At 46.1% G+C, this 27,034-nt stretch overlaps 1 protein-coding gene across 2 annotated transcripts in view; it reads right to left on the bottom strand.

Annotated features, from left to right (window-relative positions):
- The window catches only part of stab1 (stabilin 1), a 204,171-nt gene that overhangs the window by 55,120 nt on the left and 122,017 nt on the right, over nt 1-27,034 (bottom strand). For both annotated transcript variants that reach the window (XM_029774197.1, XM_029774196.1), the window contains exons 49-53: nt 24,693-24,824; nt 10,231-10,290; nt 7,438-7,614; nt 7,260-7,340; nt 411-557 (exon numbers count right to left, since the gene is read on the bottom strand). In XM_029774197.1, coding sequence (XP_029630057.1) covers nt 411-557; nt 7,260-7,340; nt 7,438-7,614; nt 10,231-10,290; nt 24,693-24,824 — 597 coding nt within the window. The remainder of the gene's footprint in view (nt 1-410; nt 558-7,259; nt 7,341-7,437; nt 7,615-10,230; nt 10,291-24,692; nt 24,825-27,034) is intronic.

The following is a 27,034-nucleotide window of genomic DNA, read 5'->3' as shown; positions in this document are numbered from 1 at the left end:
TTTCATTACATTACAATGGAACGATTTGATTAGTGTAATGTTAGCTGGTAATGTTAGCTAGCTACATAGTTGTCTTTGCTGTCTTTGCATCAAGGATAGAGGTGTAGCTTTGAGAAACTAACAAGGTTAGCTAGCCAGCTGTACTCGTTCGCAGCGACGCCGTTTTACAAACAAAGCCAACACCACAGCCACTGCTAGCTAGCCAGCTTTACCAACTAGCAGTACAGTAGAAACTAAATACTGTCCATTGAGCATAGACACACATGAGGATTATTTTGCCATCTCATTTCTCCGTCCAATCCAGTACGTCACATGCTGTGGGAGAAACGTCTCCTGCTGGAGAACCAGAACTCTCCAGATATATTAGAAATAAATAATACTATTATGAACATGATATTAAAGTCTCTTACGTATATAGTCCTGTCCTCCAGTCCATCACAGTGTGCACCCAGACCGGGAGGTTCCAGTAGCTGGTCGATGCCATACGCGACGCCCCCGTTAAACACCATGAAACGATCCAAGACCCTCGCCATGTTGTCATTCACCATGATGTCCCCCTGACAGACACAAATAAACAAACATGAGCAAGGTAATAAGATAATCACAGGACAAGATGAGAACTAGCCTGGTCCCAGATCTGTTTGTGCTTTCTCCCAAACTCCTATAGTCAGTTACACCCGTGGCAAGAAAGCACAAACGGATCTAGAACCAGGCTGAGGCTAGATGAAGATGTGAGATTGGGGAGAACATGGAAGGCCCAGTAGTTCTGAGCAGATGAAGATGTGAGATTGGGGAGAGAGGAACATGGAAGGCCCAGTAGATCTGAGCAGATGAAGATGTGAGATTCGGGAGAGAGGAACATGGAAGGCCCAGTAGTTCTGAGCAGATGAAGATGTGAGATTGGGGAGAACATGGAAGGCCCAGTAGTTCTGAGCAGATGAAGATGTGAGATTGGGGAGAGAGGAACATGGAAGGCCCAGTAGATCTGAGCAGATGAAGATGTGAGATTGGGGAGAGAGGAACATGGAAGGCCCAGTAGATCTGAGCAGATGAAGATGTGAGATTGGGGAGAGAGGAACATGGAAGGCCCAGTAGTTCTGAGCAGACGGTGCACCATGTTTCTTAATTGTATTTCTTTCATCCTCAGCTATAATTGCGCCCTGGGGATAAATAAGGGATATGCCCCAAATGGCCCCCTACTCCCTATATAGTGCACTACTGTAAACACTATTCCCTATATAGTGCACTACTTTAGACCCTATTCCCTATATAGTGCACTACTTTAGACCCTATTCCCTATATAGTGCACTACTTTAGACCCTATTCCCTATATAGTGCACTACTTTAGACCCTATTCCCTATATAGTGCACTACTTTAGACCCTATCCCCTATATAGTTCACTACTTTAGACCCTATTCCCTTTATAGTGCACTACTGTAAACACTATTCCCTACAGTTGAAGTCGGTTTACATACACTTAGGTTGGAGTCATTAAAACTAATTTTTCAACCACTCCACAAATGTCTTGTTAACAAACTGTAGTTTTGGCAAGTCAGTTAGGACATCTACTTTGTGCATGACACAAGTCATTTTTCTAACAATTGTTTACAGACATATTATTTCATTTATAATTCACTGTATCACAATTCCAGTGGGTCAGAAGATAACATACACTAAGTTGACTGTGCCTTTAAACAGCTTGGAAAATTTCAGAAAATTATGTCATGGCTTTAGAAGCTTCTGATAGGCTAATTGACATAATTTTAGACAACTGGAGGTGTACCTGTGGATGCATTTCAAGGCCTATCTTCAAACTCAGTGCCTCTGCTTGACATCATGGGAAAATAAAAAAAAATCAGCCAAGACCTCAGAAAAATTATTGTAGACCTCCACAAGTCTGGTTCATCCTTGGGAGCAATTTCCAAACGCCTGAAGGTACCATGTTCATCTGTACAAACAATAGTACGCAAGTATAAACACCATGGGACCACGCAGCCATCATACAGCTCATCTCCTAGAGATGAACCGTACTTTGGTGCGAAAAGTGCAAATCAATCCCAGAACAACAGCAAAGGACCTTGAGAAGATGCTGCAGGAAACAGGTACAAAAGTATCTATATCCACAGTAAAATGAGTCCTATATTGACATAACCTGAAAGGCCGCTCAGCAAGGAAGAAGCCACTGCTTCAAAACCACCATAAAAAAGCCAGACTACAGTTTGCAACTGCACATGGGGACAAAGATCGTACTTTTTGGAGAAATGTCCTCTGGTCTTATAAAACAAAAATAGAACTGTTTAGCCATAATGATCATTGTTATGTTTGGAGGAAAAAGGGGGAGGCATGCAAGCTGAAGAACACCATCCCAACCGTGAAGCACAGGGGTGGCAGCATCATGTTGTGGGGGTGCTTTGCTGCAGGAGGGACTGGTGGACTTCACAAAATAGATGGCATCTTGAGGTAGGACAATTATGTGGATATATTGAAGCAACATCTCAAGACATCAGTCAGGAAGTTAAAGCTTGGTCACAAATGGGTCTTCCAAATGGACGATGACCCCAAGCATACTTCCAAAGTTGTGACAAAATGGCTTCAGGACAACAAAGTCAAGGTATTGGAGTGGCCATCACAAAGCCCTGACCTTAATCCTATAGAACATTTGTGGGCAGAACTGAAAAAGCGTGTGCGAGCAAGGAGGTCTACAAACCTGACTCAGTTACACCAGCTCTGTCATGGAGGACTGGGCCAAAATTCACCCAACTTATTGTGGGAAGCTTGTGGAAGGCTACCCAAAACATTTGACCCAAGTTAAGAAATTTAAAGGCAATGCTACCAAATACTTATTGAGTGTATATTAACTTCTGACCCACTGGGAATGTGATGAAATAAATAAAAGCTGAAATAAATCATTCTCTCTACATTTCACATTCTTAAAATAAAGTGGTGATCCTAACTGACCTAAAACAGGGAATTTCTACTCGGATTAAATGTGAGGAAGTGTGAAAAACTGAGTTGAAATGTATGTGTATGTAAACTTCCGACTTCAACTGTATATAGTGTACTACTTTAGACTGGAATATGTTCTGGGATTCTTCCCATGGCATTGAGGAATACACCACATCAGTCGGTGGCTTTATCAATAAGTGCATCGAGGACGTCGTCTCCACTGTGACTGCACGTACATACCCCAACCAGAAGCCATGGATTACAGACAACATCCGCACCGAGCTAAAGGCTTGAGCTGCAGCTTTCAAGGAGCGGGACACTAACCCGGAAGCTTATAAGAAATCCCGCTATGCCCTCAGACGAACCATCAAACAGGCAAAACGTCAACACAGGACTAAGATCGAATCGTACCACACCGGCTCTGACGCTCGTCAGATGTGGCAGGGCTTGCAGACTATTACAGACTACAAAGGGAAGCACAGCCGCGAGCTGCCCAGTGACACGAGCCTACCAGACGAGCTAAATCACTTCTATGCTCGGTTCGAGGCAAGCAACACTGAGGCATGCATGAGAGCATCAGCTGTTCCGGACGGCTGTGTCATCACGCTCTCCGTAGCCGACGTGAGTAAGACCTTTAAATAGGTCAACATTCACAAGGCCGCAGGGCCAGACGGATTACCAGGACGTGCGCTCCGGGCATGTGCTGACCAACTAGTAGGTGTCTTCACTGACATTTTCAACATGTCCCTGATTGAGTCTGTAATATCAACATGTTTTAATTAAGCAGACCACCATTGTCCCTGTGCCCAAGAACACTAATGAATCCTGCCTAAATGACTACAGACCAGTAGCACTCACGTCCGTTGCCATGAAGTGGTTTGAAAGGCTGGTAATGGCTCACATTAACACCATTATCCCAGTAACCCTAGACCCACTCCAATTTGCATACCGCTCAAACAGATCCACAGACGATACAATCTCTATTGCACTCCACACTGCCCTTTCCCACCTGGACAAAAGGAACACCTACGTGAGAATGCTATTCATTGACTACAGCTCAGCGTTCAACACCTACCCTCAAAGCTCGTCACTAAGCTAAGGATCCTTGGACTAAACACCTCCCTCTGCAACTGGATCCTGGACTTCCTGATGGGCCGCCCCAGGTGGTGAGGGTAGGTAGCAACACTTCTGCCACGCTTTATCCTCAACAGTAGAGCCCCTCAGGGGTGCATGCTCAGTCCCCTCCTATACTCCCTGTTCACCCACGACTGCATGGCCAGGCACGACTCCAGCACCATCATTAAGTTTACAGACGACACAACAGTGGTAGGCCTGATCACCGACAACAACGAGACAGCCTACAGGGAGGAGGTCAGAGACCTGGCCGGGTGGTGCCAGAATAACAACCTCTCCCTCAACGTGATCAAGACAAACGAGATGATCGTGGACTACAGGAAAAGGAGGACCGAGCACGCCCCCATTCTCATCGATGGGGCTGTAGTGGAGCAGGTTAAGAGCTTCAAGTTCCTTGGTGTCCACATCACCAACAAACTAGAATGGTCCAAACACACCAAGACAGTTGTGAAGAGGGCACGACAAAGCCTATTCCCCCTCAGGAAACTAAAAAGATTTGGCATGGGTCCTGAGATCCTCAAAAGGTTCTACAGCTGCAACATCGAGAGCATCCTGACTGGTTGCATCACTGCCTGGTACGGCAACTGCTGGGCCTCCGACCGCAAGGCACTACAGAGGGTAGTGCGTACGGCCCAGTACATCACTGGGGCTAAGTTGCCTGCCGTCCAGGACCTCTACACCAGGCGGTGTCAGAGGATGCCCTAAAAATTGTCAAAGACCTTAGCCACCCCAATCATAGACTGTTCTCTCTGCTACCGCACGGCAAGCGGTACCAGATCTCCAAGTCTCGGACAAAAAGGCTTCTCAATAGCTTTTACCCCCAAGCCATAAGACTCCTGGACAGGTAATGAAATGGCTACCCAGACTAATTACATTGTGCCCCCCCAACCCCTCTTTTTCTCTGCTGCTACTCTCTGTTTATCATCTATGCATAGTCACTAACTATACATTCATGTACATATTACCTCAATTGGCTCGACTACCCGGTGCCTCGGCACATATCACCTGTATGTAGCCTCGCTACGGTTATAGGTTCTCTACTGTATGTAGCCTCTCTACTGTATATAGGTTCTCTACTGTATATAGCCTCTCTACTGTATGTAGCCTCTCTACTGTATATAGCCTCTCTACTGTATATAGCCTCTCTACTGTATATAGCCTCTCTACTGTATGTAGCCTCTCTACTGTATATAGCCTCTCTACTGTATATAGCCTCTCTACTGTATATAGCCTCTCTACTGTATATAGCCTCGCTACTGTTATTTTCACTGTTATTTCACAGTTTTTTATTTCTTTATCTATTTTTTACTTAAAAACTGCACTGTTGGTTAGAGCCTGTAAGTAATTGCACTGTTGGTTAGAGCCTGTAAGTAATTGCACTGTTGGTTAGAGCCTGTAAGTAATTGAACTGTTGGTTAGAGCCTGTAAGTAATTGCACTGTTGGTTAGAGCCTGTAAGTAATTGCACTGTTGGTTAGAGCCTGTAAGTAATTGCACTGTTGGTTAGAGCCTGTAAGTAATTGCACTGTTGGTTAGAGCCTGTAAGTAATTGCACTGTTGGTTAGAGCCTGTAAGTAATTGCACTGTTGGTTAGAGCCTGTAAGTAATTGCACTGTTGGTTAGAGCCTGTAAGTAATTGCACTGTTGGTTAGAGCCTGTAAGTAATTGCACTGTTGGTTAGAGCCTGTAAGTAATCGCACTGTTGGTTAGAGCCTGTAAGTAATTGCACTGTTGGTTAGAGCCTGTAAGTAATCGCACTGTTGGTTAGAGCCTGTAAGTAATCGCACTGTTGGTTAGAGCCTGTAAGTAATCGCACTGTTGGTTAGAGCCTGTAAGTAATCGCACTGTTGGTTAGAGCCTGTAAGTAATCGCACTGTTGGTTAGAGCCTGTGAGTAATCGCACTGTTGGTTAGAGCCTGTGAGTAATCGCACTGTTGGTTAGAGCCTGTAAGTAATTGCACTGTTGGTTAGAGCCTGTGAGTAATTGCACTGTTGGTTAGAGCCTGTGAGTAATTGCACTGTTGGTTAGAGCCTGTAAGTAATCGCACTGTTGGTTAGAGCCTGTGAGTAATCGCACTGTTGGTTAGAGCCTGTGAGTAATTGCACTGTTGGTTAGAGCCTGTGAGTAATTGCACTGTTGGTTAGAGCCTGTAAGTAATCGCACTGTTGGTTAGAGCCTGTAAGTAATTGCACTGTTGGTTAGAGCCTGTAAGTAATTGCACTGTTGGTTAGAGCCTGTAAGTAATTGCACTGTTGGTTAGAGCCTGTAAGTAATTGCACTGTTGGTTAGAGCCTGTAAGTAATTGCACTGTTGGTTAGAGCCTGTAAGTAATCGCACTGTTGGTTAGAGCCTGTAAGTAATCGCACTGTTGGTTAGAGCCTGTAAGTAATCGCACTGTTGGTTAGAGCCTGTAAGTAATCGCACTGTTGGTTAGAGCCTGTAAGTAATCGCACTGTTGGTTAGAGCCTGTAAGTAATCGCACTGTTGGTTAGAGCCTGTAAGTAATCGCACTGTTGGTTAGAGCCTGTAAGTAATCGCACTGTTGGTTAGAGCCTGTAAGTAATCGCACTGTTGGTTAGAGCCTGTAAGTAATCGCACTGTTGGTTAGAGCCTGTAAGTAATCGCACTGTTGGTTAGAGCCTGTAAGTAATTGCACTGTTGGTTAGAGCCTGTAAGTAATTGCACTGTTGGTTAGAGCCTGTAAGTAATCGCACTGTTGGTTAGAGCCTGTAAGTAATCGCACTGTTGGTTAGAGCCTGTAAGTAATTGCACTGTTGGTTAGAGCCTGTAAGTAATTGCACTGTTGGTTAGAGCCTGTAAGTAATTGCACTGTTGGTTAGAGCCTGTAAGTAATTGCACTGTTGGTTAGAGCCTGTAAGTAATTGCACTGTTGGTTAGAGCCTGTAAGTAATCAATAACAAAAACAACCTGTTGTATTCGGCGCACGTGGCAAATAAACTTTGATTTGATTTGATATTCCCTATATAGTACACTACTTTAGACCCTATTCCCTATATAGTGCACTACTTTAGACCCTATTCCCTATATAGTGCACTACTTTAGACCATATTCCCTTTATAGTGCACCGATGGGCTCTGGTCAAAAGCAGTGCCCTATATCGGGAACGGGGTGTCATTTGAGACACAGAGGTGTAAATGAGGTTGAAGTAGCTACTCACAACAACTTTCTTGTTACAGCGAAAGGTGAAGGTTGATCCGTGCATCGTCCGGTAGGTAGTGAACGATGTCAAGGTCATCTTCTGTAGAGAGATCAACATCATTACAATCAATACAAGATCACTATCAAAACAACATCAAGAAGTCATCAAAACATTTGTGATGCGCCCATAGCCTCACCTTGATATTGCGTATGATGTGAGCTTTGATGATGGCTGTGAGTTTGTCCTTGTGATCAAGACTGTAGAGCCAGTGTTGTCTCTCTTCAGACAGAGAGCTGAGAGCAGCGTCAGATGGCCACAACATGGTCAGGGGCTGGTGGATGGAGCTCTCTACCAGGTTCAGCATGTTGGCATCCTAATAATAATAACAACATGGTGAGGGATTGGTGGATGGAGCTCTCTACCAGGTTCAGCATGTTGGCATCCTAATAATAATAATAACAACATGGTCAGGGACTGGTGGATGGAGCTCTCTACCAGGTTCAGCATGTTGGCATCCTAATAATAATAACAACATGGTCAGGGACTGGTGGATGGAGCTCTCTACCAGGTTCAGCATGTTGGCATCCTAATAATAATAACAACATGGTGAGGGACTGGTGGATGGAGCTCTCTACCAGGTTCAGCATGTTGGCATCCTAATAATAATAACAACATGGTGAGGGACTGGTGGATGGAGCTCTCTACCAGGTTCAGCATGTTGGCATCCTAATAATAATAACCACATGGTGAGGGACTGGTGGATGGAGCTCTCTACCAGGTTCAGCATGTTGGCATCCTAATAATAATAACAACATGGTCAGGGACTGGTGGATGGAGCTCTCTACCAGGTTCAGCATGTTGGCATCCTAATAATAATAACTACATGGTGAGGGACTGGTGGATGGAGCTCTCTACCAGGTTCAGCATGTTGGCATCCTAATAATAATAACAACATGGTCAGGGACTGGTGGATGGAGCTCTCTACCAGGTTCAGCATGTTGGCATCCTAATAATAATAACAACATGGTCAGGGACTGGTGGATGGAGCTCTCTACCAGGTTCAGCATGTTGGCATCCTAATAATAATAACATGGTCAGGGACTGGTGGATGGAGCTCTCTACCAGGTTCAGCATGTTGGCATCCTAATAATAATAACAACATGGTGAGGGACTGGTGGATGGAGCTCTCTACCAGGTTCAGCATGTTGGCATCCTAATAATAATAACCACATGGTCAGGGACTGGTGGATGGAGCTCTCTACCAGGTTCAGCATGTTGGCATCCTAATAATAATAACAACATGGTCAGGGACTGGTGGATGGAGCTCTCTACCAGGTTCAGCATGTTGGCATCCTAATAATAATAACAACATGGTCAGGGACTGGTGGATGGAGCTCTCTACCAGGTTCAGCATGTTGGCATGCTAATAATAACAACATGGTGAGGGACTGGTGGATGGAGCTCTCTACCAGGTTCAGCATGTTGGCATCCTAATAATAACAACAACATGGTCAGGGACTGGTGGATGGAGCTCTCTACCAGGTTCAGCATGTTGGCATCCTAATAATAATAACAACATGGTGAGGGGCTGGTGGATGGAGCTCTCTACCAGGTTCAGCATGTTGGCATCCTAATAATAATAACAACATGGTCAGGGGCTGGTGGATGGAGCTCTCTACCAGGTTCAGCATGTTAGCATCCTAATAATAATAACAACATGGTCAGGGGCTGGTAGATGGAGCTCTCTACCAGGTTCAGCATGTTGGCATCCTAATAATAATAACAACATGGTCAGGGGCTGGTGGATGGAGCTCTCTACCAGGTTCAGCATGTTGGCATCCTAATAATAATAACAACATGGTCAGGGACTGGTGGATGGAGCTCTCTACCAGGTTCAGCATGTTGGCATCCTAATAATAATAACAACATGGTCAGGGACTGGTGGATGGAGCTCTCTACCAGGTTCAGCATGTTGGCATCCTAATAATAATAACAACATGGTCAGGGACTGGTGGATGGAGCTCTCTACCACGTTCAGCATGTTGGCATCCTAATAATAATAACAACATGGTCAGGGACTGGTGGATGGAGCTCTCTACCAGGTTCAGCATGTTGGCATCCTAATAATAATAACAACATGGTCAGGGACTGGTGGATGGAGCTCTCTACCAGGTTCAGCATGTTGGCATCCTAATAATAATAACAACATGGTCAGGGACTGGTGGATGGAGCTCTCTACCAGGTTCAGCATGTTGGCATCCTAATAATAATAACAACATGGTCAGGGGCTTGAGCCCCTGTTCCTTTCTCCCCAATCTACTGTGGTCTCAGATGTATTAGTGCTGGCGTGACAATGACCAATAGGATCATTTTCCACCACAACGCTAGGTGTAGTTTACTGTGTTCAGCCAATCAGGTGGCCCCCTAACAAAGAGCTTAAAGCCCTGGTCCATTTGTACAACGTGCAGTGATTGGCTGAATGCCATATGCTACTTCAATGGGAGGCTAAGTGAAATTTGGACTTTGTGTAAATTGGGATTTGCCCCATAAAAGCATACTGTATGCATTTGAGATTGAAGTTATTGATACGGTAGTAAATGTGTTTTAGCTTTATACATGAATTAGTAAACCAACAGCCGTACACATCAGACTGTTAAACAGCCATCACTAACATTGAGTGGCTGCTGCCAACATACTGACTCAAATCTCTAGCCACTTTAATATGTATATGTATATACTGTACTCTATACCCTCTACTGCATCTTGCCAATGCTGTTCGGCTATCGCTCATCCATATATTTATATGTACATATTCTTATTCATTCATTTACACCTGTGTGTATAAATTATATGTTGTGAAATTGTTAGATATTACTTGTTAGATATTACTGCACTGTCAGAACTAGAAGCACAAGCATTTCGCTACACTCGCATTAACATCTGCTAACCATGTGTATGTGACCAATAACATTTGATTTGATTTGTTTACCTGCACCAGTTTGCTGAACTTGATGTATCCATATAGTTCACCTGCTTCAGTGAAGTTAAGCTGAAATATAAGGAAACAAATATGTCACAAGTAGGGATTAACATGGATTACCGTGATAGGTCTAGGGATTAACATGGATAACTGTGAATGGTCTAGGGATTAACATTATTAACCGTGATAGGTCTAGGGATTAACATGGATAACCGTGATGGTCTAGGGATTAACATTATTAACCGTGATAGGTCTAGGGATTAACATGGATTACCGTGATAGGTCTAGGGATTAACATGGATAACTGTGATAGGTCTAGGGATTAACATGGATAACTGTGATAGGTCTAGGGATTAACATGGATAACCGTGATAGGTCTAGGAATTAGCATGGATTACCGTGATAGGTCTTGGGATTAACATGGATAACCGTGATAGGTCTAGGGATTAACATGGATAACCGTGATAGGTCTAGGGATTAACATTATTAACCGTGATAGGTCTAGGGATTAACATGGATAACCGTGATAGGTCTAGGGATTAACATTATTAACCGTGATAGGTCTAGGGATTAACATGGATAACTGTGATAGGTCTATGCACAAGTCACTACATACTGTACAGTAGGCATCTCTGTCACAGACAATTCAGAGGCATGAGGGAAAATTATCCTGTCTAGAGCCTAGGTTATGTTCCTATCCAGTCTCTTCCTGTCCTAGAGCCTAGGTTATGTTCCTATCCAGTCTCCTCCTGTCCTAGAGCCTAGGTTATGTTCCTATCCAGTCTCCTCCTGTCCTAGAGCCTAGGTTATGTTCCTATCCAGTCTCCTCCTGTCCTAGAGCCTAGGTTATGTTCCTATCCAGTCTCCTCCTGTCCTAGAGCCTAGGTTATGTTCCTATCCAGTCTCCTCCTGTCCTAGAGCCTAGGTTATGTTCCTATCCAGTCTCCTCCTGTCCTAGAGCCTAGGTTATGTTCCTATCCAGTCTGTCCTAGAGCCTAGGTTATGTTCCTATCCAGTCTCCTCCTGTCCTAGAGCCTAGGTTATATTCCTATCCAGTCCCCTCCTGTCCTAGAGCCTAGGTTATGTTCCTATCCAGTCTCCTCCTGTCCTAGAGCCCAGGTTATGTTCCTATCCAGTCTCCTCCTGTCCTAGAGCCCAGGTTATGTTCCTATCGAGTCTCCTCCTGTCCTAGAGCCTAGGTTATGTTCCTATCCAGTCTGTCCGTGAGCCTAGGTTATGTTCCTATCCAGTCTCCTCCTGTCCTAGAGCCTAGGTTATGTTCCTATCCAGTCCCCTCCTGTCCTAGAGCCTAGGTTATGTTCCTATCCAGTCTCCTCCTGTCCTAGAGCCTAGGTTATGTTCCTATCCAGTCTCCTCCTGTCCTAGAGCCTAGGTTATGTTCCTATCCAGTCTCCTCCTGTCCTAGAGCCTAGGTTATGTTCCTATCCAGTCTCCTCCTGTCCTAGAGCCTAGGTTATGTTCCTATCCAGTCTCCTCCTGTCCTAGAGCCTAGGTTATGTTCCTATCCAGTCTGTCCTGGAGCCTAGGTTATGTTCCTATCAGTCTCCTCCTGTCCTAGAGCCTAGGTTATGTTCCTATCCAGTCTCCTCCTGTCCTAGAGCCTAGGTTATGTTCCTATCCAGTCTCCTCCTGTCCTAGAGCCTAGGTTATGTTCCTATCCAGTCTCCTCCTGTCCTAGAGCCTAGGTTATGTTCCTATCCAGTCTCCTCCTGTCCTAGAGCCTAGGTTATATTCCTATCCAGTCTCCTCCTGTCCTAGAGCCTAGGTTATGTTCCTATCCAGTCTCCTCCTGTCCTAGAGCCTAGGTTATGTTCCTATCCAGTCTCCTCCTGTCCTAGAGCCTAGGTTATGTTCCTATCCAGTCTCCTCCTGTCCTAGAGCCTAGGTTATGTTCCTATCCAGTCTCCTCCTGTCCTAGAGCCTAGGTTATGTTCCTATCCAGTCTCCTCCTGTCCTAGAGCCTAGGTTATGTTCCTATCCAGTCTCCTCCTGTCCTAGAGTCATGTTCCTATCCAGTCTGTCCTAGAGCCTAGGTTATGTTCCTATCCAGTCTCCTCCTGTCCTAGAGCCTAGGTTATATTCCTATCCAGTCCCCTCCTGTCCTAGAGCCTAGGTTATGTTCCTATCCAGTCTCCTCCTGTCCTAGAGCCTAGGTTATGTTCCTATCCAGTCTCCTCCTGTCCTAGAGCCTAGGTTATGTTCCTATCCAGTCTCCTCCTGTCCTAGAGCCTAGGTTATGTTCCTATACAGTCCCCTCCTGTCCTAGAGCCTAGGTTATGTTCCTATCCAGTCTCCTCCTGTCCTAGAGCCTAGGTTATGTTCCTATCCAGTCTCCTCCTGTCCTAGAGCCTAGGTTATGTTCCTATCCAGTCTCCTCCTGTCCTAGAGCCTAGGTTATGTTCCTATCCAGTCTGTCCTAGAGCCTAGGTTATGTTCCTATCCAGTCTCCTCCTGTCCTAGAGCCTAGGTTATGTTCCTATCCAGTCTCCTCCTGTCCTAGAGCCTAGGTTATGTTCCTATCCAGTCTCCTCCTGTCCTAGAGCCTAGGTTATGTTCCTATCCAGTCTCCTCCTGTCCTAGAGCCTAGGTTATGTTCCTATCCAGTCTGTCCTAGAGCCTAGGTTATGTTCCTATCCAGTCTGTCCTAGAGCCTAGGTTATGTTCCTATCCAGTCTCCTCCTGTCCTAGAGCCTATGTTATGTTCCTATCCAGTCTCCTCCTGTCCTAGAGCCTAGGTTATGTTCCTATCCAGTCCCCTCCTGTCCTAGAGCCTAGGTTATGTTCCTATCCAGTCCCCTCCTGTCCTAGAGCCTAGGTTATGTTCCTATCCAGTCTGTCCTAGAGCCTAGGTTATGTTCCTATCCAGTCTCCTCCTGTCCTAGAGCCTAGGTTACGTTCCTATCCAGTCTCATCCTGTCCTAGAGCCTAGGTTAAGTTCCTATCCAGTCTCCTCCTGTCCTAGAGCCTAGGTTATGTTCCTATCCAGTCTCCTCCTGTCCTAGAGCCTAGGTTATGTTCCTATCCAGTCTCCTCCTGTCCTATAGCCTAGGTTATGTTCCTATCCAGTCTGTCCTAGAGCCTAAGTTATGTTCCTATCCAGTCTCCTCCTGTCCTAGAGCCTAGGTTATGTTCCTATCCAGTCCCCTCCTGTCCTAGAGCCTAGGTTATGTTCCTATCCAGTCTCCTCCTGTCCTAGAGCCTAGGTTACGTTCCTATCCAGTCTCCTCCTGTCCTAGAGCCTAGGTTATGTTCCTATCCAGTCTCCTCCTGTCCTAGATCCTAGGTTATGTTCCTATCCAGTCTCCTCCTGTCCTAGAGCCTAGGTTATGTTCCTATCCAGTCTCCTCCTGTCCTAGAGCCCAGGTTATGTTCCTATCCAGTCTCCTCCTGTCCTAGAGCCTAGGTTATGTTCCTATCCAGTCTCCTCCTGTCCTAGAGCCTAGGTTATGTTCCTATCCAGTCTCCTCCTGTCTTAGAGCCTAGGCTATGTTCCTATCCAGTCTCCTCCTGTCCTAGAGCCTAGGTTATGTTCCTATCCAGTCTACTCCTGTCCTAGAGCCTAGGTTATGTTCCTATCCAGTCCCCTCCTGTCTAGAGCCTAGGTTATGTTCCTATCCAGTCTCCTCCTGTCCTAGAGCCTAGGTTATGTTCCTATCCAGTCTCCTCCTGTCCTAGAGCCTAGGTTATGTTCCTATCCAGTCTCCTCCTGTCCTAGAGCCTAGATTATGTTCCTATCCAGTCTCCTCCTGTCCTAGAGCCTAGGTTATGTTCCTATCCAGTCTCCTCCTGTCCTAGAGCTGTCCTAGAGCCTAGGTTATGTTCCTATCCAGTCTCCTCCTGTCCTAGAGCCTAGGTTATGTTCCTATCCAGTCTCCTCCTCTCCTAGAGCCTAGGTTACGTTCCTATCCAGTCTGTCCTAGAGCCTAGGTTATGTTCCTATCCAGTCTCCTCCTGTCCTAGAGCCTAGGTTATGTTCCTATCCAGTCTCCTCCTGTCCTAGAGCCTAGGTTATATTCCTATCCAGTCTCCTCCTGTCCTAGAGCCTAGGTTATGTTCCTATCCAGTCTCCTCCTGTCCTAGAGCCTAGGTTATGTTCCTATCCAGTCTCCTCCTGTCCTAGAGCCTAGGTTATGTTCCTATCCAGTCTTCTCCTGTCCTAGAGCCTAGGTTATGTTCCTATCCAGTCTCTTCCTGTCCTAGAGCCATGTTCCTATCCAGTCTGTCCTAGAGCCTAGGTTATGTTCCTATCCAGTCTCCTCCTGTCCTAGAGCCTAGGTTATATTCCTATCCAGTCCCCTCCTGTCCTAGAGCCTAGGTTATGTTCCTATCCAGTCTCCTCCTGTCCTAGAGCCCAGGTTATGTTCCTATCCAGTCTCCTCCTGTCCTAGAGCCCAGGTTATGTTCCTATCCAGTCTCCTCCTGTCCTAGAGCCTAGGTTATGTTCCTATCCAGTCTCCTCCTGTCCTAGAGCCTAGGTTATGTTCCTATCCAGTCTCCTCCTGTCCTAGAGCCTAGGTTATGTTCCTATCCAGTCTCCTGCTGTCCTAGAGCCTAGGTTATGTTCCTATCCAGTCCCCTCCTGTCCTAGAGCCTAGGTTATGTTCCTATCCAGTCCCCTCCTGTCCTAGAGCCTAGGTTATGTTCCTATCCAGTCTCCTCCTGTCCTAGAGCCTAGGTTATGTTCCTATCCAGTCTCCTCCTGTCCTAGAGCCTAGGTTATATTCCTATCCAGTCTCCTCCTGTCCTAGAGCCTAGGTTATGTTCCTATCCAGTCTCCTCCTGTCCTAGAGCCTAGGTTATGTTCCTATCCAGTCTCCTCCTGTCCTAGAGCCTAGGTTATGTTCCTATCCAGTCTTCTCCTGTCCTAGAGCCTAGGTTATGTTCCTATCCAGTCTCTTCCTGTCCTAGAGCCATGTTCCTATCCAGTCTGTCCTAGAGCCTAGGTTATGTTCCTATCCAGTCTCCTCCTGTCCTAGAGCCTAGGTTATATTCCTATCCAGTCCCCTCCTGTCCTAGAGCCTAGGTTATGTTCCTATCCAGTCTCCTCCTGTCCTAGAGCCCAGGTTATGTTCCTATCCAGTCTCCTCCTGTCCTAGAGCCCAGGTTATGTTCCTATCCAGTCTCCTCCTGTCCTAGAGCCTAGGTTATGTTCCTATCCAGTCTCCTCCTGTCCTAGAGCCTAGGTTATGTTCCTATCCAGTCTCCTCCTGTCCTAGAGCCTAGGTTATGTTCCTATCCAGTCTCCTGCTGTCCTAGAGCATAGGTTATGTTCCTATCCAGTCCCCTCCTGTCCTAGAGCCTAGGTTATGTTCCTATCCAGTCCCCTCCTGTCCTAGAGCCTAGGTTATGTTCCTATCCAGTCTCCTCCTGTCCTAGAGCCTAGGTTATGTTCCTATCCAGTCTCCTCCTGTCCTAGAGCCTAGGTTATGTTCCTATCCAGTCTGTCCTAGAGCCTAGGTTATGTTCCTATCCAGTCTCCTCCTGTCCTAGAGCCTAGGTTATGTTCCTATCCAGTCTCCTCCTGTCCTAGAGCCTAGGTTATGTTCCTATCCAGTCCCCTCCTGTCCTAGAGCCTAGGTTATGTTCCTATCCAGTCTGTCCTAGAGCCTAGGTTATGTTCCTATCCAGTCTCCTCCTGTCCTAGAGCCTAGGTTATGTTCCTATCCAGTCCCCTCCTGTCCTAGAGCGTAGGTTATGTTCCTATCCAGTCTCCTCCTGTCCTAGAGCCTAGGTTATGTTCCTATCCAGTCTCCTCCTGTCCTAGAGCCTAGGTTATGTTCCTATCCAGTCTCCTCCTGTCCTAGAGCCTAGGTTATGTTCCTATCCAGTCTCCTCCTGTCCTAGAGCCTAGGTTATGTTCCTATCCAGTCTCCTCCTGTCCTAGAGCCTAGGTTATGTTCCTATCCAGTCTCCTCCTGTCCTAGAGCCTAGGTTATGTTCCTATCCAGTCTCCTCCTGTCCTAGAGCCTAGGTTATGTTCCTATCCAGTCTGTCCTAGAGCCTAGGTTATGTTCCTATCCAGTCTCTTCCTGTCCTAGAGCCTAGGTTATATTCCTATCCAGTCCCCTCCTGTCCTAGAGCCTAGGTTATGTTCCTATCCAGTCTCCTCCTGTCCTAGAGCCCAGGTTATGTTCCTATCCAGTCTCCTCCTGTCCTAGAGCCCAGGTTATGTTCCTATCCAGTCTCCTCCTGTCCTAGAGCCTAGGTTATGTTCCTATCCAGTCTCCACCTGTCCTAGAGCCTAGGTTATGTTCCTATCCAGTCTCCTCCTGTCCTAGAGCCTAGGTTATGTTCCTATCCAGTCTCCTCCTGTCCTAGAGCCTAGGTTATGTTCCTATCCAGTCTCCTCCGGTCCTAGAGCCTAGGTTATGTTCCTATCCAGTCTCCTCCTGTCCTAGAGCCTAGGTTATGTTCCTATCCAGTCTCCTCCTGTCCTAGAGCCTAGGTTATGTTCCTATCCAGTCTCCTCCTGTCCTAGAGCCTAGGTTATGTTCCTATCCAGTCTCCTCCTGTCCTAGAGCCTAGGTTATGTTCCTATCCAGTCTGTCCTAGAGCCTAGGTTATGTTCCTATCCAGTCTGTCCTAGAGCCTAGGTTATGTTCCTATCCAGTCTCCTCCTGTCCTAGAGCCTATGTTATGTTCCTATCCAGTCCCCTCCTGTCCTAGAGCCTAGGTTATGTTCCTATCCAGTCCCCTCCTGTCCTAGAGCCTAGGTTACGTAACTATCCAGTCTCCTCCTGTCCTAGAGCCTAGGTTATGTTCCTATCCAGTCTCCTCCTGTCCTAGAGCCTAGGTTATGTTCCTATCCAGTCTCCTCCTGTCCTAGAGCCTAGGTTATGTTCCTATCCAGTCTCCTCCTGTCCTAGAGCCCAGGTTATGTTCCTATCCAGTCTCGTCCTGTCCTAGAGCCTAGGTTATGTTCCTATCCAGTCTCCTCCTGTCCTAGAGCCTAGGTTATGTTCCTATCCAGTCTCCTCCTGTCTTAGAGCCTAGGCTATGTTCCTATCCAGTCTCCTCCTGTCCTAGAGCCTAGGTTATGTTCCTATCCAGTCTCCTCCTGTCCTAGAGCCTAGGTTATGTTCCTATCCAGTCTCCTCCTCTCCTAGAGCCTAGGTTACGTTCCTATCCAGTCTGTCCTAGAGCCTAGGTTATGTTCCTATCCAGTCTCCTCCTGTCCTAGAGCCTAGGTTATGTTCCTATCCAGTCTCCTCCTGTCCTAGAGCCTAGGTTATGTTCCTATCCAGTCTCTTCCTGTCCTAGAGCCTAGGTTATGTTCCTATCCAGTCTCCTCCTGTCCTAGAGCCTAGGTTATGTTCCTATCCAGTCTCCTCCTGTCCTAGAGCCTAGGTTATGTTCCTATCCAGTCTGTCCTAGAGCCTAGGTTATGTTCCTATCCAGTCTGTCCTAGAGCCTAGGTTATGTTCCTATCCAGTCTCCTCCTGTCCTAGAGCCTAGGTTATGTTCCTATCCAGTCTCCTCCTGTCCTAGAGCCTAGGTTATGTTCCTATCCAGTCTGTCCTAGAGCCTAGGTTATGTTCCTATCCAGTCTCCTCCTGTCCTAGAGCCTAGGTTATGTTCCTATCCAGTCTTCTCCTGTCCTAGAGCCTAGGTTATGTTCCTATCCAGTCTCCTCCTGTCCTAGAGCCTAGGTTATGTTCCTATCCAGTCTCCTCCTGTCCTAGAGCCTAGGTTATGTTCCTATCCAGTCTCCTCCTGTACTAGAGCCTAGGTTATATTCCTATCCAGTCTCCTCCTGTCCTAGAGCCTAGGTTATGTTCCTATCCAGTCTCCTCCTGTCCTAGAGCCTAGGTTATGTTCCTATCCAGTCTCCTCCTGTCCTAGAGCCTAGGTTACGTTCCTATCCAGTCTGTCCTAGAGCCTAGGTTATGTTCCTATCCAGTCTCCTCCTGTCCTAGAGCCTAGGTTATGTTCCTATCCAGTCTCCTCCTGTCCTAGAGCCTAGGTTATGTTCCTATCCAGTCTCCTCCTGTCCTAGAGCCTAGGTTATGTTCCTATCCAGTCTCCTCCTGTCCTAGAGCCTAGGTTATGTTCCTATCCAGTCTCCTCCTGTCCTAGAGCCTAGGTTATGTTCCTATCCAGTCTCCTCCTGTCCTAGAGCCCAGGTTATGTTCCTATCCAGTCTCCTCCTGTCCTAGAGCCTAGGTTATGTTCCTATCCAGTCTCCTCCTGTCCTAGAGCCTAGGTTATGTTCCTATCCAGTCTCCTCCTGTCCTAGAGCCCAGGTTATGTTCCTATCCAGTCTTCTCCTGTCCTAGAGCCTAGGTTATGTTCCTATCCAGTCTCCTCCTGTCCTAGAGCCTATGTTATGTTCCTATCCAGTCTCCTCCTGTCCTAGAGCCTAGGCTATGTTCCTATCCAGTCTCCTCCTGTCCTAGAGCCTAGGTTATGTTCCTATCCAGTCTCCTCCTGTCCTAGAGCCTAGGTTATGTTCCTATCCAGTCCCCTCCTGTCTAGAGCCTAGGTTATGTTCCTATCCAGTCTCCTCCTGTCCTAGAGCCTAGGTTATGTTCCTATCCAGTCTCCTCCTGTCCTAGAGCCTAGGTTATGTTCCTATCCAGTCTCCTCCTGTCCTAGAGCCTAGGTTATGTTCCTATCCAGTCTCCTCCTGTCCTAGAGCCTAGGTTATGTTCCTATCCAGTCTGTCCTAGAGCCTAGGTTATGTTCCTATCCAGTCTGTCCTAGAGCCTAGGTTATGTTCCTATCCAGTCTCCTCCTGTCCTAGAGCCTAGGTTATGTTCCTATCCAGTCTCCTCCTGTCCTAGAGCCTAGGTTATGTTCCTATCCAGTCTCCTCCTGTCCTAGAGCCTAGGTTATGTTCCTATCCAGTCTCCTCCTGTCCTAGAGCCTAGGTTATGTTCCTATCCAGTCTCCTCCTGTCCTAGAGCCTAGGTTATGTTCCTATCCAGTCTCCTCCTGTCCTAGAGCCTAGGTTATGTTCCTATCCAGTCTCCTCCTGTCCTAGAGCCTAGGTTATGTTCCTATCCAGTCTCCTCCTGTCCTAGAGCCTAGGTTATGTTCCTATCCAGTCTCCTCCTGTCCTAGAGCCAGGTTATGTTCCTATCCAGTCTCCTCCTGTCCTAGAGCCTAGGTTATGTTCCTATCCAGTCTCCTCCTGTCCTAGAGCCTAGGTTATGTTCCTATCCAGTCTCCTCCTGTCCTAGAGCCCAGGTTATGTTCCTATCCAGTCTTCTCCTGTCCTAGAGCCTAGGTTATGTTCCTATCCAGTCTCCTCCTGTCCTAGAGCCTATGTTATGTTCCTATCCAGTCTCCTCCTGTCCTAGAGCCTAGGCTATGTTCCTATCCAGTCTCCTCCTGTCCTAGAGCCTAGGTTATGTTCCTATCCAGTCTCCTCCTGTCCTAGAGCCTAGGTTATGTTCCTATCCAGTCCCCTCCTGTCTAGAGCCTAGGTTATGTTCCTATCCAGTCTCCTCCTGTCCTAGAGCCTAGGTTATGTTCCTATCCAGTCTCCTCCTGTCCTAGAGCCTAGGTTATGTTCCTATCCAGTCTCCTCCTGTCCTAAAGCCTAGGTTATGTTCCTATCCAGTCTCCTCCTGTCCTAGAGCTGTCCTAGAGCCTAGGTTATGTTCCTATCCAGTCTCCTCCTGTCCTAGAGCCTAGGTTATGTTCCTATCCAGTCTCCTCCTGTCCTAGAGCCTAGGTTATGTTCCTATCCAGTCTCCTCCTGTCCTAGAGCCTAGGTTATGTTCCTATCCAGTCTCCTCCTGTCCTAGAGCCTAGGTTATGTTCCTATCCAGTCTGTCCTAGAGCCTAGGTTATGTTCCTATCCAGTCTCCTCCTGTCCTAGAGCCTAGGTTATGTTCCTATCCAGTCTCCTCCTGTCCTAGAGCCTAGGTTATGTTCCTATCCAGTCTCCTCCTGTCCTAGAGCCTAGGTTATGTTCCTATCCAGTCTCCTCCTGTCCTAGAGCCTAGGTTATGTTCCTATCCAGTCTCCTCCTGTCCTAGAGCCTAGGTTATGTTCCTATCCAGTCTGTCCTAGAGCCTAGGTTATGTTCCTATCCAGTCTCCTCCTGTCCTAGAGCCTAGGTTATGTTCCTATCCAGTCTCCTCCTGTCCTAGAGCCTAGGTTATGTTCCTATCCAGTCCCCTCCTGTCCTAGAGCCTAGGTTATGTTCCTATCCAGTCTCCTCCTGTCCTAGAGCCTAGGTTATGTTCCTATCCAGTCTCCTCCTGTCCTAGAGCCTAGGTTATGTTCCTATCCAGTCTCCTCCTGTCCTAGAGCCTAGGTTATGTTCCTATCCAGTCTCCTCCTGTCCTAGAGCCTAGGTTATGTTCCTATCCAGTCTCCTCCTGTCCTAGAGCCTAGGTTATGTTCCTATCCAGTCTCCTCCTGTCCTAGAGCCTAGGTTATATTCCTATCCAGTCTCCTCCTGTCCTAGAGCCTAGGTTATGTTCCTATCCAGTCTCCTCCTGTCCTAGAGCCTAGGTTATGTTCCTATCCAGTCTCCTCCTGTCCTAGAGCCTAGGTTATGTTCCTATCCAGTCTCCTCCTGTCCTAGAGTCTAGGTTATGTTCCTATCCAGTCTGTCCTAGAGCCTAGGTTATGTTCCTATCCAGTCTCCTCCTGTCCTAGAGCCTAGGTTATGTTCCTATCCAGTCCCCTCCTGTCCTAGAGCCTAGGTTATGTTCCTATCCAGTCTCCTCCTGTCCTAGAGCCTAGGTTACGTTCCTATCCAGTCTCCTCCTGTCCTAGAGCCTAGGTTATGTTCCTATCCAGTCTCCTCCTGTCCTAGAGCCTAGGTTATGTTCCTATCCAGTCTCTTCCTGTCCTAGAGCCTAGGTTATGTTCCTATCCAGTCTCCTCCTGTCCTAGAGCCTAGGTTATGTTCCTATCCAGTCTCCTCCTGTCCTAGAGCCTAGGTTATGTTCCTATCCAGTCTCCTCCTGTCTTAGAGCCTAGGCTATGTTCCTATCCAGTCTCCTCCTGTCCTAGAGCCTAGGTTATGTTCCTATCCAGTCTCCTCCTGTCCTAGAGCCTAGGTTATGTTCCTATCCAGTCCCCTCCTGTCTAGAGCCTAGGTTATGTTCCTATCCAGTCTCCTCCTGTCCTAGAGCCTAGGTTATGTTCCTATCCAGTCTCCTCCTGTCCTAGAGCCTAGGTTATGTTCCTATCCAGTCTCCTCCTGTCCTAGAGCCTAGGTTATATTCCTATCCAGTCTCCTCCTGTCCTAGAGCCTAGGTTATGTTCCTATCCAGTCTCCTCCTGTCCTAGAGCCTAGGTTATGTTCCTATCCAGTCTGTCCTAGAGCCTAGGTTATGTTCCTATCCAGTCTCCTCCTGTCCTAGAGCCTAGGTTATGTTCCTATCCAGTCCCCTCCTGTCCTAGAGCCTAGGTTATGTTCCTATCCAGTCTCCTCCTGTCCTAGAGCCTAGGTTACGTTCCTATCCAGTCTCCTCCTGTCCTAGAGCCTAGGTTACGTTCCTATCCAGTCTCCTCCTGTCCTAGAGCCTAGGTTATGTTCCTATCCAGTCTCCTCCTGTCCTAGAGCCTAGGTTATGTTCCTATCCAGTCTCCTCCTGTCCTAGAGCCTAGGTTATGTTCCTATCCAGTCTCCTCCTGTCCTAGAGCCTAGGTTATGTTCCTATCCAGTCTCCTCCTGTCCTAGAGCCTAGGTTATGTTCCTATCCAGTCTCCTCCTGTCCTAGAGCCTAGGTTATGTTCCTATCCAGTCTCCTCCTGTCTTAGAGCCTAGGCTATGTTCCTATCCAGTCTCCTCCTGTCTTAGAGCCTAGGCTATGTTCCTATCCAGTCTCCTCCTGTCCTAGAGCCTAGGTTATGTTCCTATCCAGTCTCCTCCTGTCCTAGAGCCTAGGTTATGTTCCTATCCAGTCCCCTCCTGTCTAGAGCCTAGGTTATGTTCCTATCCAGTCATCTCCTGTCCTAGAGCCTAGGTTATGTTCCTATCCAGTCTCCTCCTGTCCTAGAGCCTAGGTTATGTTCCTATCCAGTCCCCTCCTGTCCTAGAGCCTAGGTTATGTTCCTATCCAGTCTCCTCCTGTCCTAGAGCCTAGGTTACGTTCCTATCCAGTCTCCTCCTGTCCTAGAGCCTAGGTTATGTTCCTATCCAGTCTCCTCCTGTCCTAGAGCCTAGGTTATGTTCCTATCCAGTCTCCTCCTGTCCTAGAGCCTAGGTTATGTTCCTATCCAGTCTCCTCCTGTCCTAGAGCCTAGGTTATGTTCCTATCCAGTCTCCTCCTGTCCTAGAGCCTAGGTTATGTTCCTATCCAGTCCCCTCCTGTCTAGAGCCTAGGTTATGTTCCTATCCAGTCTCCTCCTGTCCTAGAGCCTAGGTTATGTTCCTATCCAGTCTCCTCCTGTCCTAGAGCCTAGGTTATATTCCTATCCAGTCTCTTCCTGTCCTAGAGCCTAGGTTATGTTCCTATCCAGTCTCCTCCTGTCCTAGAGCCTAGATTATGTTCCTATCCAGTCTCCTCCTGTCCTAGAGCTGTCCTAGAGCCTAGGTTATGTTCCTATCCAGTCTCCTCCTGTCCTAGAGCCTAGGTTATGTTCCTATCCAGTCTCTTCCTGTCCTAGAGCCTAGGTTATGTTCCTATCCAGTCTCCTCCTCTCCTAGAGCCTAGGTTACGTTCCTATCCAGTCTGTCCTAGAGCCTAGGTTATGTTCCTATCCAGTCTCCTCCTGTCCTAGAGCCTAGGTTATGTTCCTATCCAGTCTCCTCCTGTCCTAGAGCCTAGGTTATGTTCCTATCCAGTCTCCTCCTGTCCTAGAGCCTAGGTTATGTTCCTATCCAGTCTCTTCCTGTCCTAGAGCCTAGGTTATGTTCCTATCCAGTCTCCTCCTGTCCTAGAGCCTAGGTTATGTTCCTATCCAGTCTCTTCCTGTCCTATAGCCTAGGTTATGTTCCTATCCAGTCTCCTCCTGTCCTAGAGCCTAGGTTATGTTCCTATCCAGTCTCCTCCTGTCCTAGAGCCTAGGTTATGTTCCCATCCAGTCTCCTCCTGTCCTAGAGCCTAGGTTATGTTCCTATCCAGTCTGTCCTAGAGCCTAGGTTATGTTCCTATCCAGTCTGTCCTAGAGCCTAGGTTATGTTCCTATCCAGTCTCCTCCTGTCCTAGAGCCTAGGTTATGTTCCTATCCAGTCTCCTCCTGTCCTAGAGCCTAGGTTATGTTCCTATCCAGTCTCCTCCTGTCTAGAGCCTAGGTTATGTTCCTATCCAGTCTCCTCCTGTCCTAGAGCCTAGGTTACGTTCCTATCCAGTCTCCTCCTGTCCTAGAGCCTAGGTTATGTTCCTATCCAGTCTCAATCCCACTGAAACCCCAAATCCTGAGTCCTGAAAAATTCCTAACTTTATTCTTTAACCCATAGGATGCATTATCAGAGCACATCTGGCCTATGTACATCAGAATCCCTCTATGACAGATTTGATTTAACCTTTATTTAACTAGGCAAGAACAATTTCTTATTTTCAATGATGGCCTAGGAACAGTAGGTTAACTGTCTTGTTCAGGGGCAGAACAACATATTTTTTTTACGACAGAACATGCTGTCTCGTATTGCTGCCCATATAGGGTTTAGGTAGAGAACGTGTGATCAACAAACGCTATGACAGTAGATATGGATGTTTTTTTAAAACAGTCCCCGTTAAGATACTTTGATACTTAAAACATTTCCACTCTTCATCTCTCTGTTAGTCAGGGGCTGATCAGCTTTCTGTATAACCATCAACTCGATTTCGACAAATACAGGTGATATTCTGTCATTCGTTGAATGAGGAAGTTTAGCAACTTTTGTCATTTGACTTTTGTTTGACTGCAGTTACAAAGTTTGTATGATTTGACTACGCAAAAGCCTGTGCGCCCTGATCAGAAAACCCGCTGAATGAATTGAGGAACATAGCGCTCGGGAATTTATGAACGTCCTGTTTCGCAATTTCATTAGCGATCATAGATAGTTACTCTATCATTACTAAATATGAGTTTAATTTGCTCTGAAACCTTTTTCTAGTGACGCATCCAAGCAGACAAGGTGGCGCAACGCCCCTGGCTTAGTGACCATCTTGGTTTTAAACGCTTTAAATTGGGACTTCTGATATTTTTTACTGTATTTCTTTGGACTCTCGGGATAAATATGAATTATTCCCCAGAATTTAAACTTGGTAGATTTTCAGGAAAATATGAATCCCTATTCACGAGTGATTTTCAAATGAATAAAACCTATTTGGGGATTAAATTGTGATTTGCGTCCACAAATGGCAGCACCCTAAATCCCTACATAGTATTGGAATAGGGTGCCCATCTCTGTTGTAGAGCACGGAGCTTGCAAAGCCAAGGATCATAGGTTTGATTCCCGCTGATGCCACCCATATGGAAAATGTATGCACGCTATATCTGTAAGTAGCTTTGGATCAAAGTGTCTGCTAAGTGGCATACATGAAGCCATAGCCTACCTTGGATGGTATGGCCTTTTGATCCTTCAGGTCATATGGGGTGAGGACCTTGTCAATGTAGTGGATCACACCATCAGCTGTCACATAATCACTGGAGACTATCCTAGCGTCATCATTAATGTACACAGAGCCCTGAAAGAGGGAGGGAGAAAGAGAGATTTCCTGTGTTTTTATATACATTTCCACACTATGAGGTTGGAAAAATTCTGTGAAATTGTGAAAATAATTTTTAATGCCCTTTTAGTGTAAGAGCTGTTTGAAAAGAACACCTGAAATTTCATCCCATTTTGGTGGGATGGAGTTTTGGCCTGCCTGGTGACATCAAGTTAATTAATAGACCAACACGAAAGAGAATTCCAATAAAACATTTACGTAATAAAAAAGGCCCATAAAAACCAGTCAGTTTTTAAGCTAGTGATATTTGTCGGCCTTCCGCATCTGCGGTGGAAAGTGGGAGAACGACAGCTCTGTTTGTCAGACCAGGTGACATTCCGAAAAATCGGTCTTTTCACGAAAACGGTTTGGCCTATAAATTAATTTGACCCTTCTATGGAAAGACTGGGCTCTCATGAACATGATGGTGTTCTCTCTGAGCTTTCTTCTATCTCCTAGATATAGGACACTATATTTAAAATTTAAAAAAATTGGACTGTCTTTTTTGTCATTTATGAATGTGTTATTCAATGTGTTTCTCTAGGCTATAGTAGTAGTAAAGGCCAAATTCAATCTTTATCAAATCACTTTCTTCTTTTTGTTGTTGATACCTAAAGGGGTCCTACAATTCAACATGAAATAGCTAAATGAATTCACCTTCTTAAAACAATTCCATATGTTAGCTTAGAACCCACCTCCAATGGCTTAGACTTTTAAGAATTAAATCCTCTGGCATGCAAATTGTATGATGCTAAACTCTTTTAGTCTAGTCAAAAGTTGTAAGTAGTAGTAAACCCAGGAGTAGTAAACCCAGGAGTAGTAAACCCAGGAGTATTAAACCCAGGAGTATTAAACCCAGGAGTTGTTAACCCAGGAGTAGTAAACCCAGGAGTAGTAAACCCAGGAGTAGTAAACCCAGGAGTAGTAAACCCAGGAGTATTAAACCCAGGAGTAGTAAACCCAGGAGTAGTAAACCCAGGAGTAGTAAACCCAGGAGTAGTAAACCCAGGAGTAGTTAACCCAGGAGTAGTAAACCCAGGAGTTGTTAACCCAGGACTAGTAAACCTTGGAGTAGTAAACCCAGGAGTAGTAAACCCAGGAGTATTAAATATTGGAGTAGTAAACCCAGGAGTATTAAACCCAGGAGTAGTAAACCCAGGAGTAGAAAACCTTCGAGTAGTAAACCCAGGAGTATTAAACAGTGTAGTAGTAAACCCAGTATTATTAAACCCAGGAGTAGTAAACCATGGAGTAGTAAACCCAAGAGTATTAAACATTGGAGAATTAAACCCAGGAGTTGTAAACCCTGGAGTAGTAAACCCAGGAGTATTAAACATTGGAGTAGTACACCCAGGAGTAGTAAACCCAGGAGTAGTAAACCCAAGAGTAGTAAACCCAAGAGTAGTAAACCCAAGAGTAGTAAACCCAAGAGTAGTAAACCCAGGAGTAGTAAACCATGGAGTAGTAAACCATGGAGTATTAAACCATGGAGTAGTAAACCCAGGAGTAGTAAACCATGGAGTATTAAACCATGGAGTATTAAACCCAGGAGTAGTAAACCTTGGAGTAGTAAACATTGGAGTAGTAAACCCAGGAGCAGTAAACCTTGGAGTATTAAACATTGGAGTAGTAAACCCAGGAGTATTAACCATTGGAGTAGTAAAGCCAGGAGTATTAAACCCAGGAGTAGTAAACCTTAGAGTAGTAAACCCAGGAGTAGTAAATCTTGGAGTATTAATCCTTGGAGTATTAAACCCAGGAGAATTCAATCCAGGAGTAGTAAACCTTGGAGTAGTTAACCTTGGAGTAGTAAAACCAGGAGTAGTAAATCTTGGAGTATTAAATCCAGGAGTATTAAACCTTGGAGTATTAAACCTTGGAGTATTAAACCTTGGAGTATTAAACCCAGGAGTAGTAAACCTTGGAGTATTAAACCTTGGAGTATTAAACCCAGGAGTAGTAAACCCAGGAGTATTACATATTGGAGTATTAAACCCAGGAGTATTAAACATTGGAGTAGTAAAGCCAGGAGTATTAAATCCAGGAGTAGTAAACCTTGGAGTAGTACACCTTGGAGTAGTACACCTTGGAGTAGTAAACCTTGGAGTAGTAAACTCAGGAGTATTAAACATTGGCGTATTAAACATTGGAGTAGTAAAGCCAGGAGTATTAAATCCAGGAGTAGTAAA

Source organism: Salmo trutta, chromosome 14 (assembly GCF_901001165.1).
Source record: "Salmo trutta chromosome 14, fSalTru1.1, whole genome shotgun sequence".
Classification (NCBI taxonomy): Eukaryota; Metazoa; Chordata; class Actinopteri; order Salmoniformes; family Salmonidae; genus Salmo; species Salmo trutta.
This window is presented reverse-complemented; position numbering and strand designations above follow the sequence as displayed.